Source organism: Lactuca virosa, chromosome 1, assembly GCF_052849685.1.
Source record: "Lactuca virosa cultivar CGN04683 chromosome 1, Lactuca_virosa_CGN04683_v6, whole genome shotgun sequence".
Taxonomy (NCBI): domain Eukaryota; kingdom Viridiplantae; phylum Streptophyta; class Magnoliopsida; order Asterales; family Asteraceae; genus Lactuca; species Lactuca virosa.
The window spans coordinates 56,163,397-56,179,497 of NC_136426.1; the positions used below are offsets into that span (position 1 = coordinate 56,163,397).

The window sequence follows — 16,101 nt, forward strand, 5'->3', positions numbered from 1 at the left end:
TAAACAATTTAGTCCATATCCGAAAATCAGAAAATGTAAATATAATACAATCAAATGGTTTTGAAAACTTTAAATAAAGAAATAACCTTATCTTATAATTGATGATATTATTGATTATTAAAAACGTTATATAATGAAATATTAATTTTAATATGATTTGAATATGAATCGAATATCTTCCATATCAACATTACATTATATTTTTTCATTATGTTTTATATTGTAATGATTAATCACTTATTCATTATATATATATATATATATATATATATATATATATATTAATTTGAATAACTTAATTGTTAATTTTAATTTGTATTTGTTATTTTTTCTAATATATGTTTATTTGAACTACTTAATTATCTGATTTATATAACAATTTTGATATACTTCACTGATTGTGGTTGTTTCATTTTAATAATAAATTTAACATTTTATTGTATTATATCTTTATTTTTTTTCTTTTATTCACAAATAAAAACTGTCTAATACATGTTGAAAATTAATTTCACAATTTTATTTTAATCAACGATTATAATTTTATATAACTACATAAAATATTTTTTAGATAATAATTTATTTAAATTAATTAATAATTATGAGTTTCTATTATGAAAGTCCAATTAATTTTATAACCATGGTTCACACGGATTGTAAACTAGTTATTATATATAAAAGCCCTATTTTTGTTGTGGCTCCTTTTAAACGTTTGTAGGGTTTCAGGGACGGCACGTGGACATCACAAATGAACGACGCAATGTATAGCAATGTCGATTCACAATGCCGATCCCTACCGCCTCATGTTGGACTATCCGTATCCGACGTTATGTGCGAAGGTTGGTAGTACGCCATTTGGATCCAATTTCTTTACCGATGTAATTTTTCTAGGAAATGCAAATACCCTCTGTAATCATTCACGGATTCTTTCTTTAGTTTCAATTTGTTCAGAAAAAAATTGCTTTTATGAAAACAAAACCCCTCATACTTGCATCTTTATTTAATCAAAAATCTCTTTAATTCTAATTTCCCTTTTCGGTTTTCTTGTTCCCCTTTGATGCTCTGTTTCTTTATATAATCTTAACCCTATCATATAAGAAGGGATGAAGTGCGATCACAGGCAAGCATGTGGATAGTGTAGATGGATCGAATTTTGAAACGCTCTTTGATTTCGTTCAAGATTATTCTGTTTTGATTACTACCTAATCCCCACCTTGATTTTATAATTGCTCTACCAAATCTTCAGACGGAACTTCATCTTCCATACCCTTTGGTTGCAGGTATTTGCTATTTCGTTGGATGTAGAAACTCCTGAGGTTACATATGCTTGAAAATTTGATATTAAATGTGTTTGCTTCATTAATTCATTTCAGTTTGATTTCGATCATTTATTTGATTTGCTTTCTACGATCCATTATTAGGCAAATTATGCTTCTTTCTTGAGTTTTGAAACCCTAAAAGTGGCAATTGATATAAAGAGTGCTTTGTTATTTCATTTAAATTTAAATTTAATTATTTTTCTTTTTTTGTTAGAAGTTGGGATTCAAGTGCTTGACCACCAGGTGAGTCTTCTTCATTAAATTTATCATCTTCTTAGACATAATAATTTTTTTTGCACAATAGTTGTTTGATTAAATGCTTGAACTAAAAGAATATTTCTATAAGTCTATAATCAGTACATTAGTTTCTTTTATTATTTAGGTTTAAGATGGATCAAGGTGAAGACATTCCACAGCAGCCACAATATTTTCTTAGATTGCAGGGTATGCTAACTTTTTTGATGCGTAATGTTTATAAAAAATAATCTCATTACCCTTATTGTTTTTGAAAGAATCATCTTAGGTTTCAATTATGTTACAATAATATAAAAGTAAAGTTCATTTGTTCATGTAAGATTTGTAGTTATCTTTTGTCTTTGTAGAGGAACAAATGATTGGTCGGGTTTTAAAAATATTTTTCCATTCGTTTTGGTTCATAAAGTTGTTGGAGTTTCTGAAAGTGCCTTCCAACTTTTCTACGGAAGTTCTAGCTTAAAACTTTTATTAATGAATATAATAAACATTTACATGCAAGTAATATGAATTATTGGCTTTCTTTTTCTTGTGGTGCATACCCTATTTCTTATTTGTATTAAGGGTGTCAGCTATACTACAAAACCAGGTTAATAAGTGGAAGGTACTCATTGAAATTTTGTCCGTTTTGGATCAATCATGGATGAGTTTTGTGGATTTTGATTTGTAGTTTCTTGCTTTTTTATTTGTATGCTTTTTGATTTTGAATGATTTGAAACCCCCTCCCCCTTCCCAAAAAAACGACCTCACTATTAAGATTTGAACCCCGCTTTTTTAATTTATATTCACATGAGGTTGTTGTCGCACCAAACCATGTATGTAATGATTAGCATAATGGTCTGCCTACTGCTAGAAAATGTAATTAAATGGTAGGCATATCTGCCCGCTATATTAACTATTATGTAATGCAATATAGATGAAATCAGCCAAGTCTACCTACGATGACTCTTTGTCATATACATTTTGCTTTAATAGATACATTGTTCTTATATAGTTCCATTTGCTTATCTCATCCGTTTAGTGACATAAATGCACAGTAAGTCTATAACTCATTTTCTATTTAATCTGTAACTACAATTTATGAATACTGTTACCACCTTCAAATGGATCACAAACTTTTTCCTTGATGTGTGGTATATTTATGAATCAGGTTTTCAAGAATTGATTGGGTAACCTCGGTGGAAGTCTAAGATATCCAATAGCCGACCAATAATTTGATCATATTACATGATTTACGTTTTGTTTGTTTTACCGTACATTTGGTGTTCTTTCCTTCCCAATTCATTTTTTTGCTACTGATGATTCTCAATATTAACTTGGATGCCTCTTCCCTACCATTCAATTATTTTGATTAAGTATTGTTCAATAAGCTTTTCAAGATTATGAGATTTTTGAACTTTATCTTGACTTAATCCAATAGAAGTGCAAATGTGCAATATTCTGAATTCTTGTTTTTTTGCACAAACTAATATCTTGGGCTATTGATGGGTGACTGATCTAAAAGAAACGATGAAAGAATTTGGGAATGTGGTGACCCAAGCAAATTACGAGTTACAGCATACAAATTCTTTGATTTCATCCTATTATACAGAAAGATCAGATGTGTGAAATACATCATTGGTTTGATACAACTCCAACGTACTCTCGTTATGTATGTTGTTTCTTATAACTCCATATTTTATGTTAAATTTTGTTTTCAATTTGTGTTAACACATGATTATGAGCCCTCGATACAAATTTCACAGGAGTTCTCTCCGCTATGTTTTATGGATATGTTAATGTTTCACAAATGCATCTGGCCTTAAACATCAGTTTATTGCTTTTACCATCTTAACTCTTGATTCCATGTTTGATAATTTTTCATTGCTATTTTTGCATTTAGCCTTATAAAAAAAGTTCAACAAAAGAAATTGCAATGCGTTTGTTTGGAGATGGTTTGTCACCGTAATCTTATGGTTTCGAGGAAATACCAACATTACCTTTCACGGGTCGTGCTTAGCACGGGCCTCAAAGTTTTCTAGTATATATATATATATATATATATATATATATATATATATATATATATAATAGGGCTACGTTATTTTGCTTCTTATATTTATTGTGTGTTAGAATGCACCAATAGAAATTTAGTAAATTAAATAATTATTTAATTAAATAAATATAGATATTAATTGATTTCCATAATTATATGTATATTAAATGATATCCATAATTATAATTCTCTTTTTATGGAAATTAATTAAATCCGTAATTAATGTCAGCAGTAACGTTTTTTCAGAATAAATTCGCATATAGGTTTTTATATATGAATTCGTATTTTGTTTCAGGACTCACTCACTTAAAATACAATAAAGTTGCATTGAATATGAAGAACGAGAGTGTAATCTACTAGAATAAACTCTCATTCTGTTGGAATATACTCTCATTCTTCTAGATATGAATTCATTCTGAAAGAATATTATTGTTGATATTAATGACGTATTTAATTAGTTTCCATAAAAATGAATTATAAGTATGGATAGCATTTAATATACATATAATTAATACTAAATTCTTATTGGTGAATTTTAGCACACAATAGATGTGAGACACATTTGAACCTATATATATATATATATATATATATATATATATATATATATATATATATATATATATATATATATATATATATATATATATATATATATATATATATATAGGCCTAGGTTATTCTATTCAAACTAAGTATTGTATTATTGTATGCATAATTGTGGGGCAATCATTTTACTTAATTTTGGAAAGTGAATAATACATATTATTAAATTAAATATAATTAAAAAATACCAACTAATTTCATTCTAAGGGTATTTTAGTCAATTAACATAAATTTAAAAAAGGAAAATAACATATTTTAAGGAAAATAGATTCTATTAATTTTTAAAATTCTGATTGTATGAATGATAATTCTCTTAATTCGAAAATTCTGACGGAATATGTTTATCAATATATTGAAAAAATAACAAATATGATTGAACCATACAATAATTACACATTCTGACATAATATATATTTTGATTTAATGAACTTCTTCAAGAATAACAAAATTTTGGATACAAGTTAAAAAAAATATCATTACATTCTTAGAAAAGAAAAAAAAATTATATATTATTCTATGCGAATGTTACACTTATTAATAACACAAAAAACACAATATATGAATCATTCTACCAGAATATACTATTACATATATATTTTTTCATTATATTGTATATTATTCAGACTAATCCATTCTTTTTGAAAGATTGGTGGTCATTGTTCATCTTCATCCCATACAATGTTCATCTTCAAAATTCTATTCTCACAGAATCAGAATTCAAGATTCCATTCCAGTAGAATGTTGTAAGTTTCATATGTACCATGTTTTGTTTTAATATCTCTCGTTTCGTACCTACAAAAATAATGGTATTCAACACTTGATCATTATAAACCAACAATCTAAGATAAAATTCAAGCATAAAGAAGCAAACCAAAATAAAGTCACGCAAAACCCCTTAAAGAGAAATGGATTCGTGATTCCATTCCAACATAATTATAATTCATGATTCCATTCCAACAGAATTGGATTCGTGATTTCATACAATTCGTGAACAAATGCCAACAGAATTAGAATTCATGATTCCACTCACCCATCTCTTCTACGTTTCCTCTTAATGAATCCCATGTTTCCTTTCATTCTACATGGATTCCAGTAAAGAAATACAAGAACAATCTTGTTCTTGCCCTTATGTACCCAGCAAACCAACAAAAAAAAGAGGGCATTTCCCCCATTCGCGTTCAAAAAAATATATATTTTTATACCAAAGAAAGATAAAATTGGATTTTAATTTTAAAACACATGCTTCGTAGTTCATAGTTCATAGTTCATACCCAAAGGAAAATTAAGCATACCCTGAATAACGGTGTTGAATAAAAATTGAAAAGGTTGGTTCAAGCATTTTATCGACTAGTTGGTGTGCATCCTAAGAGCTACAATCAAATCTCATAACGAAGGCAGCAAAATATCCCCTATTCATTTCATCTTTACTGACCAAAATCACACAAACTTCAACAAAAATTCAACCACATCTTAGACAATAATCCACTAATGATTTAAGTAATTATAAGAAATAGAAAACGCACCAATTGCTGCTCAACAACAGCATAAATCAAGGCATCGTATGTTCGTCACTAGCTGAACACGCGTTATCATCTTTATCTCCAGAAAAATCAGATCGATGAGCGGACCCAATAATCAGATATTTTCAACTGCAGAGGAATCTTTTCCTAAACAAGCCTGGATCGTTTTCAGGGGGAAAACTGAATCGTCACATGGAGGAGAGACAGCCGGCGACGCAACAGCCGGCGGCAGAGACTATGACGGCCGATTAGTGTCACCGGTGGAGGCGCGATTGTGACGTTGAAGACCAAGACCTTCTGCGGTTCCTCCGATAATTTGAACTTCATCATTGCTCGTCGGTGATGTCCATCGCAGACATCGACCTCTTCCGCCATGATCGCCCCCTGGATCAGTGTTGTCCCGATGCTTCTTCCCTCTGCACCTCCTCGCGATTTCCCAACTATCACAAAAGCTCCATCGTTTCTGTCTAGGGATTTAAAGGGTTAAATGTAAAAGATTTTGCCTAAATTAAAGGGTTTATGAATTGAATAATTAATTACCAAAATTAATTAAAAGCTAAGATTACAATTTTAGCCCTATCCAGGTTTTTAAAATGATTGATCCACATTTATGCATACAATAACACAATAATTAGTTTAAACAAATAAATAAATATATATATATATATATATATATATATATATATATATATATATATATATATAATTAGAAATGTTGATATGAATTAAATGATAGGTGAAAGTTTCAATATAAAAAGTTACCTTTTAATAATGATAAAATTAATTATAATTGTTTATGCACGGAATTTAATATAAAAAATATAGTTTGACTATTAAATAGAGGTGTCTAAAAGGTGTATTATTAGCGGCTCCCAAACTAAAATGGAACTAAAATGGAGTTACACCCTCTGCCGTTGAAATCTTATCAAAAGTACTCCATATTTAGGAACCAGGTCTACATGGGTTGACACTCAGTTTGCGAAAAACTTTGCACTCGAGAATTTTGTGTAGATTTTGGTAACGACATTACTACAATACCCAAATGTCATAACCACGAGTAAAGAGTAATTACGCACCTTCATCCGAAGGTAAAGAGTATGTTTCCATAAAGAACTATTTTATAATACACACCATTAATAAAGCAATTTCGTGAAAAGATTAATATCAAAAACTTTACTTTCTTTCATAGACACTCAAACAGTCAAACTCCATTTAGAAAGCCAAACATATTTCACCATTCACCAACCACCAACTTAAACTAAAAGTAAAACACAGAGAAATAAATTTATAAAACCAACAAACATCCTCCTTATGCTCTAATACACTCCCACCCCACCTCTTCGCTTTATTAACAGTCTCTATGTATAAATTAAAAAATAAATTAATTAAAAAACAAATAAACAAAAACTGTCCTCTCCCAAACAGAACTACCAAAAACGGTGCATTTTAGCGTTTACCACCACCAGGTTTCTTAAGAGAAGAAGGCAGAGGATTCTGATTCTCATCATCATCCGATTGAATATCACCATACTCCCATATCCCCAACCGCGCTTTACTCGCCTCTGCCTGACACTTCTCCCATTCATCCAAAATTTCTTGTTTCTCTTTCGGCTCCCATCTCCTCCTTTTCTCCAATCTCGCCACTCCCTCCTGAAATCCCAACAAAAAAACCTATTTTCATTTCTACCCATAATAGAAACACAAGGGTTTTGATTTTTGAATAATTTAAACAAAGTACAAACCTTGAGCATTATGGCATTAACGCTCTCACCAAATTCCTCATCGATCAAAGTCACCATGAGAATATTCCCGGTTCCTTGCCCTTTGACTTTTCCACCCGACACATCTCTCTCTTCAATCACGGCTCTGAATTCCTTCGGACCGTTTAATGTGGTGTCACTTAGAAGCATGGCTGCTTCATGACCGTAATCCTCCTCCAATGTTGGAACTTTAAGATACGCGAGGCTGCACAGCTGAGCCATCCCTGGTGCAGATGATACAGATTGATCCAACGGACGTAATTGATTGTAGGTCACAACTTCTTGGTTTCCATAATCCATGTAGAAAACTTCAAATTTGTCTTTAATTGATTCAACAGCGCCACGTGGAGTGTTCACAACTATTGCTCGGTTCCATGAATTATCTGCAGTAAATTGTGCAAGGACGATATCGCCCTTTTTGGGGTTGAATGAGCCGATCACTGGAGCTTCTTTCAGTGTTAAAGAAGCGAGTTGGTTTTGAATGGCGGCGACTTTTTGATCGGAAACCGCCTGGACGTAAAACTTGCCGCCGCCTAGGACTTCTGTCACCACCGCCTTGAATTCCTCTTTCTGCTTTTTATCTTGAGTTTGACCATTCGTAACTTCCACTCCTTCAACATAATTTTCCCATATCTGCCACAACAAAAAATTATTTTTATAAAATGACTATTTGTTCCCTGAGTGTAACTGCTTTTTGAAGTTTTGGTCCGAGAAAACTTTTCAGGACTAAAATTGAAAGAATCGGTAAAATTCATGGGCCAAAAGTGTAATTTACTATAAAATAGAATCAAAGCTTCTTGCCTTCAATTTCTGTTTCTTGGCAAACTCTTCAGCCTGAGCAAGAAGATGAGCATCTGGAATCCTATCACTTCCAAATGAAGTCTGAAGCCTTGCGAGACCAGCTTCTAGAAGTGTAATCGCAACGTTTGACTTCGAGTCCCATAAAGAACCCAAGAAAGTACCCGTTCTATCGACGGTTTCCACTTCAATCTGAAATTAAAATAATAATAATAATAATAAATTACTATAAAAAAAAATGGAAGAAAGTGCGTATGCGATTATTGCGAAGTAGTACCTCAACATCTCTCTGCATTATTTTCCGCCTCATAAAAGAAATTGCTTCATTGGAATACGGCTCCTCACGACCTGGACATCGGACACCGGAAAACGAGAAAGCAATGCTGCACGTTTCTTTAGGAACAAAAAGCTTAAACCGATGACCACTGAGAACGTATTCAACAACAGCCGACATTCTCCGATTCCGTTGTAGAAATGGTAAAAAATCCTTCGCTTTCTTCGCCGATGCCTGAACGGAATCGGAATTAGAATTAGAAATATTTCAAATTTGGTATAACACATAGCACTAGAATACTAACAGTTAACAGATCGGTGACATGCATAACCGGAGGATCTTTGGAAGAATGAATTCCTTTTCTTCCGGAAGTTGCGCGAGATTCAGCAGCAAGAAGATTCTCGTAATGATTCGATCTTTCTTCAAAATCTCTATGTCTGATAACACTGCCAAACCCACGGGCAATAACAAGCTCAGCAACATTGACACCTGGCTGTTGTGTAATGTCCAAACCGTCCTTCCCTTGGGACAACAAAAACACAGAGCCAAACCCCATTACTCGTGTATCAGTGGGCCCGGTTGGAGCCGCCGCCGAGCCGTCGGCTGTCGGAACCTTCCGTGAGTATTCCATTGAAACATTTACCTAAATAAACAACAAAACAAGTAAATAACATTTTCCTGTTGGAATTTTTATAAAATTTTACTTACTTGTTTGCCAATTAAGCGTGTTCTTAAAAACTCTCTTGCTTCACGGGCATATGGGGCGGGTTTTTCGTCTCTTCTGGGATTTCCTAATTTGGGGCACCGGATGCTTGAAAGGTTGACTCGTCTTTCTGCTGATGGACTACCGAATGGGGAAGAATCGTCTGCAACAATAATGCAATCCCCACTCACAACTTCAACTACCTTCCCACTGAAATTGTCTGAAATAGCCTTTGAATTTGTAGCTGGAGGTATGTAATTTGTCCAGAGTCTTATCTTATTCTTCTTTGCTTGAAGTTCTGCAGCTTTTAACTTCCTTCTAGCTTCATCTTCTATCATACTTGCACTCCACTCAACATACTTGGCAAACCCCTAACAATACCAATCATTATATAAATATTGTTCTAGTTACATAAAATAAAAGAGAAAGGTGAAAAAAGAATTACATTTTCAATAAGCTCAAGTGCAAGGTCCTTTGCTGATTCACCATCAGGGTAATACACTGAGCCTATCAAATTGCTAAACTTGTCAACACCTTCTAGAACAATCCGGACCTGTAAATTACTTTGTTAATTGTTACACAAATTAGTAGAAAAAGTGAAAGGGGAGTGAGAGAAATAACTTACATCTCTATTTAGAACACGAATCTCAGTAAAATGTTTAGCTTCCCTTCCGTAAGGATCAGGGGCAACTTCATTGTAGATTGATGAGACTGTAACTCTTTGTGCTAATGTTAACGAGCCACGAATCTCAGAATTTGAATCTCCATTGAGTTCTTCAGAGGGCATTTCGGTAATTGTAGCAGGTTCAACCGTTGTTCTTCTTCCCATTGATGGTGCCTAGTCAACAATCAAAGGACTAAATTAGGGAAACATACTTTACCAATATGGGTAATGCACTTTCATCTTTTACCCATAATAGCAATATATTTATTAATATAATTACATGATTACATCAAAATCTTATTAATGACTATTGGTGATGAAAATGAGAGATGCATATATACCTGGATTCCAGCAACAAACACTTGAACAAATTGAAACTCTGGAAGCAGATAAACACGAAGTGAGCTCCCATCACGAACTTGTTCTACAATTGCTTCCATGGGTCTTCCTTTATTTGAAGCTAAGAGTCCCATTGCATCCAAATTGCTTGGGTCACCAACAGCTGAAGGTGGAAGGTTCCTGATTGCAGCAGCAGCAGCACCAGGAGACTGGATCCACCAACACAGTGACCACATATCAGCAACATATGAAGATAAACCAGTAACAATGTGTTGTGTGAAAGTACGATACTAACCCTGTTCCATAGACCTACTCCTTGTTGCCTAGTTTGTTCTTCAAGGCGTAGCAATTCAGCATGTTCAGGAGTCACCTCTCCTTTAGCCTCCTTAACCTGTAAGTCATAAGATGTTAGAATTGTGAGAAGATGCAGATAAAGAGAAGGTGAATTACCTTTGCCCAGCCATGAGTAACAACCTCCTTTGCAATATTTGTAGTACCAATGAAGAGACTGCAAAATTCCCTGGAGAAATTTGGGATGGTGTATTCCGTTTTGAAAACAACATCCTAGCAAACACACAGAAGTAAGATGAATTATCTTGATATAGTTTTTATAAATGCAAGGTGACAAATAGAAGCTGGTTTTTATGATTTATGAATAAGCACCTTTCCTACACACAACTTTCGTAAGAATTCTCTGCTTTCCCATGCAAATGGTTCATCAGTGCCTACTCTACGGGCCTACACAAAGAAAACAAATTTAATGAATTGTATATGTGATAATCAAGAAATTAAAGTATATATAATGTATCTCAAATCTCAATATAACTTGCTACAAGTTTTAAAGCATAGTGAAGTCAAAAAGGGCATACCAATCTTGGGGCTGAAAGATGAGCCAAAACTATAGTCTTCTCCGGGGGGATTTCAGCTTTGGTAAATCCCATTATCAGCAAGGAGTCTCCAGATGGAACGGCTTTCACTCTTCCTCTGAGCCACCCTGAAGTTGCAGCCGCTTGCGCCATTACAATTTACAACCACTTAATATCTGCAAATATAAAACATTCAAAAATCAAAAACCACATTGGAAAGAAGCTTAGCAGTAGTGAACGTATTAACATATATAAATGTAAATAGAAGTCATTTATTATCAAAATCATCTTTTTTTTTTTTTTTTCAAAACAATGTCCATAACACAATATCCAGGTCGGTATACAATAATGCAAATAAAAAGAAATCAAAATTTTCAATAGAAATCAGAGTAAGACGAAAACACATTCATGCAAATGCAAATCAACTCATCAAAACCACTATCCTCTCAAATAAGCGTTCGTGATCATCAAATAAAACCGCAGCCGACCCATTGAATCATAACTTCGTACTAGTGTAATAGTGCTGAAAGGCCTGAATGAAAACACATCGAATAAACAAGTATCAGTTTAAGATCTGAAAAGGCACGATACCTGAAGGCAGAATCCGCTGGATTGATCAACGAACTCAAACACACGAATACCGAAAAACGGAATCACAAAATAAAACTAATAAGAAACCAGAACTGAAACGTATAACTATCAAAATCTAGACATAATAAATGCCGATTCGCATCGGAACTGATACTTATTCGAAATTGAGAGAACGGGAATTATCCAGACGGCGGATCAAATGTGAAAACCTCGAGGAATGTTTTTGATACTAAAAAGCAAAAGAGACGTATTTATGTAGCTATGAATATAACTTGGTAGTGATATTGCCCTCTTATATAGGTGAAATCACTAAAATGCCATTAACTGTCGCATAAATGTTCGAGTTATAGCCGATACGAAATACCACCTCATTGTCGCTTCCTCTCGAGGTTATTATATATATATATATATATATATATATATATATATATATATATATATATATATATATATATATATATATATGTTCGAGTTATAGCCGATAAGAAATACCACCTCATTATCGCTTCCTCTCGAGGTTATTATTAATTTATATATATATATATATATATATATATATATATATATATATATATATATATATATATATATATATATATATGTGTGTGTGTGTGTTCGAGTTATAGCCGATAAGAAATACCACCTCATTATCGCTTCCTCTCGAGGTTATTATTAATTAATATATATATATATATATATATATATATATATATATATATATATATATATATATATATATATATATATATATATATATATAGGGAAAAGGAAATATACATTACAGCCTCACCTAAGCTTAGGTACTAAACCTCTTGAAAATACATTGTTTTACTATATAAAAATTACGATTAATGGATTCACGATTAATACTTCAAAATGTAAATTCAAGATCGACACAATAGGGTTTAGGGTTTAAGGTTTAGATTTAGGGTTTTGGGTTTAGGGTTTAGGTTTAGGTTTAGGGTTTAGATTTAGGGTTTAGTGTTTAGGGTTTAGGGTTTAGGGTTTAGATTTAGGGTTTAGGGTTTAGGTTTAGGGTTTAGGGTTTAAATTTAGGGTTTAGGGTTTAGGTTTAGGGTTTAGTAATGTTCACTTGGGTGAAGTAATAAACGATAATTGAGGAAAGAAAACAGGGATGGTAAAACGATAATGAAAGAAAGAAATGTTGTGGAGGATGATATATTTACCAATTGAAACCAAACCGGGTATATCTAGCATGTTAAAACGACATATTTTAGAAGTTTAGTACCTAAGCTTAGGTGGAGCTGTAATGTATATTCCCTATATATATATATATATATATATATATATATATATATATATATATATATATATATATATATATATATATTAAAAATGTCTCAAATTAGGAATAGTGAACATTCGTTTTTTTGGCAAAAGTAGTCCTCCGTCTATGTGTCTGTTTACTATTCTGGGTTGTTTCTTTTAGGGGGTCCTTTTTTACCATTTTTTATATTTTTACTCAGATTCCAATGCCACCGCCTACATATTCCAATGACACCGATTGTGTAATTAATATATATATATATATATATATATATATATATATATATATATATATATATATATATATTAAAAATGTCTCAAATTAGGAATAGTGAACATTCGTTTTTTTGGCAAAAGTAGTCCTCCGTCTATGTGTCTGTTTACTATTTTGGGTTGTTTCTTTTAGGGGGTCCTTTTTTACCATTTTGTATATTTTTACTCAGATTCCAATGGCACCGCCTACAGATTCCAATGGCACCGATTGTGTAAACCAATAGGGATTAGATTGTTGTCACCGCTTCTTCTTTCGCTTATTCCTCCTCCACCGCTTTTCTACCTCAGTTGCCTTCTCCTTTTGCTTATCTGCTTACCTGACCACGCCAATCAGGCCCTTTACCTTAATCCTCTGATTCCCCCTCATCCCCACCGATATCGTACATTTCTCCCTCCGGTAACTCAATCTCCCCGAGTATGCTCCCACATCCCCGTCATCTCTCTCACTTACGTCAAGGTGGACTGGGCAACAGTTTTGAAGAAACCGTTTGCAGCTTGAAGCTAAGGGAGACCATCGATAACCCCACCCACGCCGACTTCGTAAACCCACAAGCCGACAGGATTTCAAACCTCAACAGCTTCAAATTCCCCGTTCTCACGGCCCCGGTTTTACTGTCGTTTTCCCTATTTTCTCTTCGTCTCTTTGGAGAACCCTAAACTGCTTCATCTTCCTTTGCATCTACTTTCGCCAACAACAGATTGAGGATGCTACCGGACCAAAGGCTTGCATTACAGATTAGTCGCCTCTTCCTCTTTATGAAAATTAGGGCTTTCATCAAGAAACCTTCAATTATAGTCGATGTCTCAGGTGAATTTTATCGGCTCTTTTTTTCCTTATTTTTTGTCTGTTCTTTCATAGTCGTGAAACACACATGTCATTGATGCTTCGATATACCCCCAATTTTGGTTTAAGTTGGTCTATCACGAAGCATACAGGGTAATATATATTTTATATATGATCAAAATTGAATTTAAGAGAGAATATGAATTGATTTTTGTGTGGCTTTCGTTTTCATCTAGTAGGGCTCAAACAATCTTGAAGTCTTCTAAGACTGTACCGATCAAACAAGAGAAAGGTTGGATTTTTTTTTACTTGGTTTGATTTATCTGTTTTCTACTCAATAACTCAATGTAATATGTTTGATTTGCAGTTCCAAAAATTTGGAATGTAGCATCCCAACAACCTTCAACGAAGATGAACCATTGAGCTTTAACACGTTATACCTCTGTTTATTGGGTTTTTTTTGTTGAACGAACCATTTCAGCATCTTATGGGCCTTTTGTACATGCTTCATGATTACTTGGAGCAGATTTTGTATTTTGAAACTTCACATGGTTATAGAACAAAATAAAGTTTGGTAATATTTGTTTCTCAACAAACCAGATAATAGTGAGTGCAAAAAATATGGCATTGGTGCCTTTGATTTTGATTTTGATAAAATGATGTACATGATGACTGGAAAAATCGGTGACAAGGACAATCGCTCAAATAGTAAGGTTTATGAGATGTTCTACATATTAAAGAAATTAAATTATCAAATTATTTACTATTGATATTTTTGAAAAAACAGATGCCAAAAATAGACTTTCATGATCATGTCTCCTGTGAATTATTTGCTGCTAGGGATCTTTACCCAACTCCTTTGGAAGTTTCTAATAAAGATGATGTTGCAGTAAGCAGAATCCGTATGAGATCATTCACAAACCCAGATACATTCTGGTGGTGGTCTGAATGACAAAGGCAGTAAGACACCATGTCAAAACAAAAAAAATTTCAAGTTTTCCACAACTGGTCTTCATTGGACTGATAGCATGGCAGAATGACCACTATATTTGTCAAGTAAGGAAGAGTTTCAGGACCCTTTTGTTGCTATAATTAGCTTAATTTGTCAAAGTATAATGTCCTAATAAGATGATATTATTGGTTTGATTCTTAAATACAATTAATACAAAATATGCACGACGTTATTATAGAAAAAATGAAAGTAGAATTTTGGTGCTAAAAACACTTTAAGCATAAGGGAATTTAAAACTAATATTTTTTCCTATCAGATCAATACATATTGTGAGATGGTTGTGGTGCTTATTTCTCTTCTTTTGTGTGGGTGTGTGGTAACAAATTTTTTATTGGATGCAGGCAATATAGAAGGTGGAAGAGATTGTCGAGAACTGTATGGAAGACGATAGTAAGGAGGAAGAAGGATGATGCAAAAAGTAAACAACTCATTTGAGCACCCAATAACTTTGCCATAAAATACAAGCCCATCCTGCGGTCACAAGTTTGACCGCTCTTTACTTGGTGCTCCTGACCTTCTGCTCTTTTTGACCGTTTTTTACTTGGTTTCAAGAAATACACATATTATTGTTACTTAACTAGAAAAAGGTACCAACTCCATTTGTTCACTCCAAAAAGTTTTCTTTTACCACCTATCTTCTTCCTCATCACCATTGTTTCTTAATTGTAGGTTCAAAAGGGATTATAAAAAAGAACTACAAGGTTACAAAGTACTTAAAAAGGAGAAGTGGAAGGTAATAGCAACATACTTTCATTTATATCATTATGGTAACATCAAAAATGGGTAATTAGTTTTCTAAATCTTCAGATTTTTTTACTATGGGAAATTCTGCCATTGTTCTCTTTTGTTTACATGGTTTTGAGTGATTAGAATAATTACATTAAGCCTTTTGATTGAATTTGTTCTATTTTTTGTGTTTGTAATGTGCATATAAAAATACAACTATATAATGGAAGTCTACAAAAAAACCAAAAAAACAATGAATCAAATGAATGGTGTTTTTTTTAACAGATTTGATAAT

The 16,101-nt window shown here is 32.8% G+C and overlaps 1 protein-coding gene and 3 long non-coding RNA genes across 15 annotated transcripts; 3 read left to right on the forward strand and 1 right to left on the reverse strand.

Moving 5' to 3' along the window:
* The first annotated feature begins 719 nt into the window (after positions 1–719).
* Positions 720–2,913, forward strand: LOC145132092 (uncharacterized). Of its 12 annotated transcripts, XR_013717925.1 has the most exons (5): positions 720–836; positions 1,278–1,313; positions 1,531–1,559; positions 1,682–1,760; positions 2,719–2,913. It is a non-coding gene; the product is annotated as an uncharacterized LOC145132092 (long non-coding RNA). The 12 variants fall into 12 exon arrangements; XR_013717975.1 differs by lacking the exon at positions 1,278–1,313 and having other exon boundaries at positions 720–1,277; XR_013717962.1 differs by lacking the exon at positions 1,278–1,313 and having other exon boundaries at positions 720–1,277; positions 1,699–1,760.
* Positions 2,914–6,982: 4,069 nt separating this feature from the next.
* LOC145132486 (ribonuclease TUDOR 2-like) lies at positions 6,983–11,955 on the reverse strand. The gene is made up of 14 exons (XM_079067309.1): positions 11,725–11,955; positions 11,137–11,309; positions 10,931–11,005; positions 10,718–10,831; positions 10,563–10,658; positions 10,270–10,476; positions 9,890–10,102; positions 9,710–9,817; positions 9,270–9,635; positions 8,866–9,204; positions 8,565–8,795; positions 8,291–8,479; positions 7,472–8,122; positions 6,983–7,379 (listed from the first exon to the last, which is right to left on the reverse strand). The coding sequence occupies exons 2-14, from the start codon at positions 11,284–11,286 to the stop codon at positions 7,176–7,178; spliced, it is 2,943 nt and encodes a 980-aa protein (XP_078923435.1). The 5' UTR covers positions 11,287–11,309; positions 11,725–11,955; the 3' UTR covers positions 6,983–7,175.
* Positions 11,956–14,039: 2,084 nt separating this feature from the next.
* On the forward strand, positions 14,040–14,519 carry LOC145104815 (uncharacterized). The gene is made up of 3 exons (XR_013707176.1): positions 14,040–14,092; positions 14,308–14,360; positions 14,436–14,519. It is a non-coding gene; the product is annotated as an uncharacterized LOC145104815 (long non-coding RNA).
* A 181-nt stretch (positions 14,520–14,700) lies between these two features.
* Positions 14,701–15,632, forward strand: LOC145104820 (uncharacterized). Its single transcript, XR_013707177.1, has 3 exons — positions 14,701–14,781; positions 14,856–15,124; positions 15,422–15,632. It is a non-coding gene; the product is annotated as an uncharacterized LOC145104820 (long non-coding RNA).
* The last annotated feature ends 469 nt before the right edge of the window (positions 15,633–16,101 follow it).

What these genes read in the sequence shown, in the direction of transcription:
- LOC145132486 (XM_079067309.1), bottom strand. Translation starts at nt 11,286, where the DNA reads ATGGCGCAAGCGGCTGCAACTTCAGGGTGGCTCAGAGGAAGAGTGAAA. An exon ending in TTACTCATGGCTGGGCAAAG is followed by an intron (nt 10,659 to 10,717) that starts GTAATTCACCTT and finishes TATGACTTACAG; the next exon opens with GTTAAGGAGGCTAAAGGAGA. An exon ending in CCAAGAAACAGAAATTGAAG is followed by an intron (nt 8,123 to 8,290) that starts GCAAGAAGCTTT and finishes TTGTTGTGGCAG; the next exon opens with ATATGGGAAAATTATGTTGA.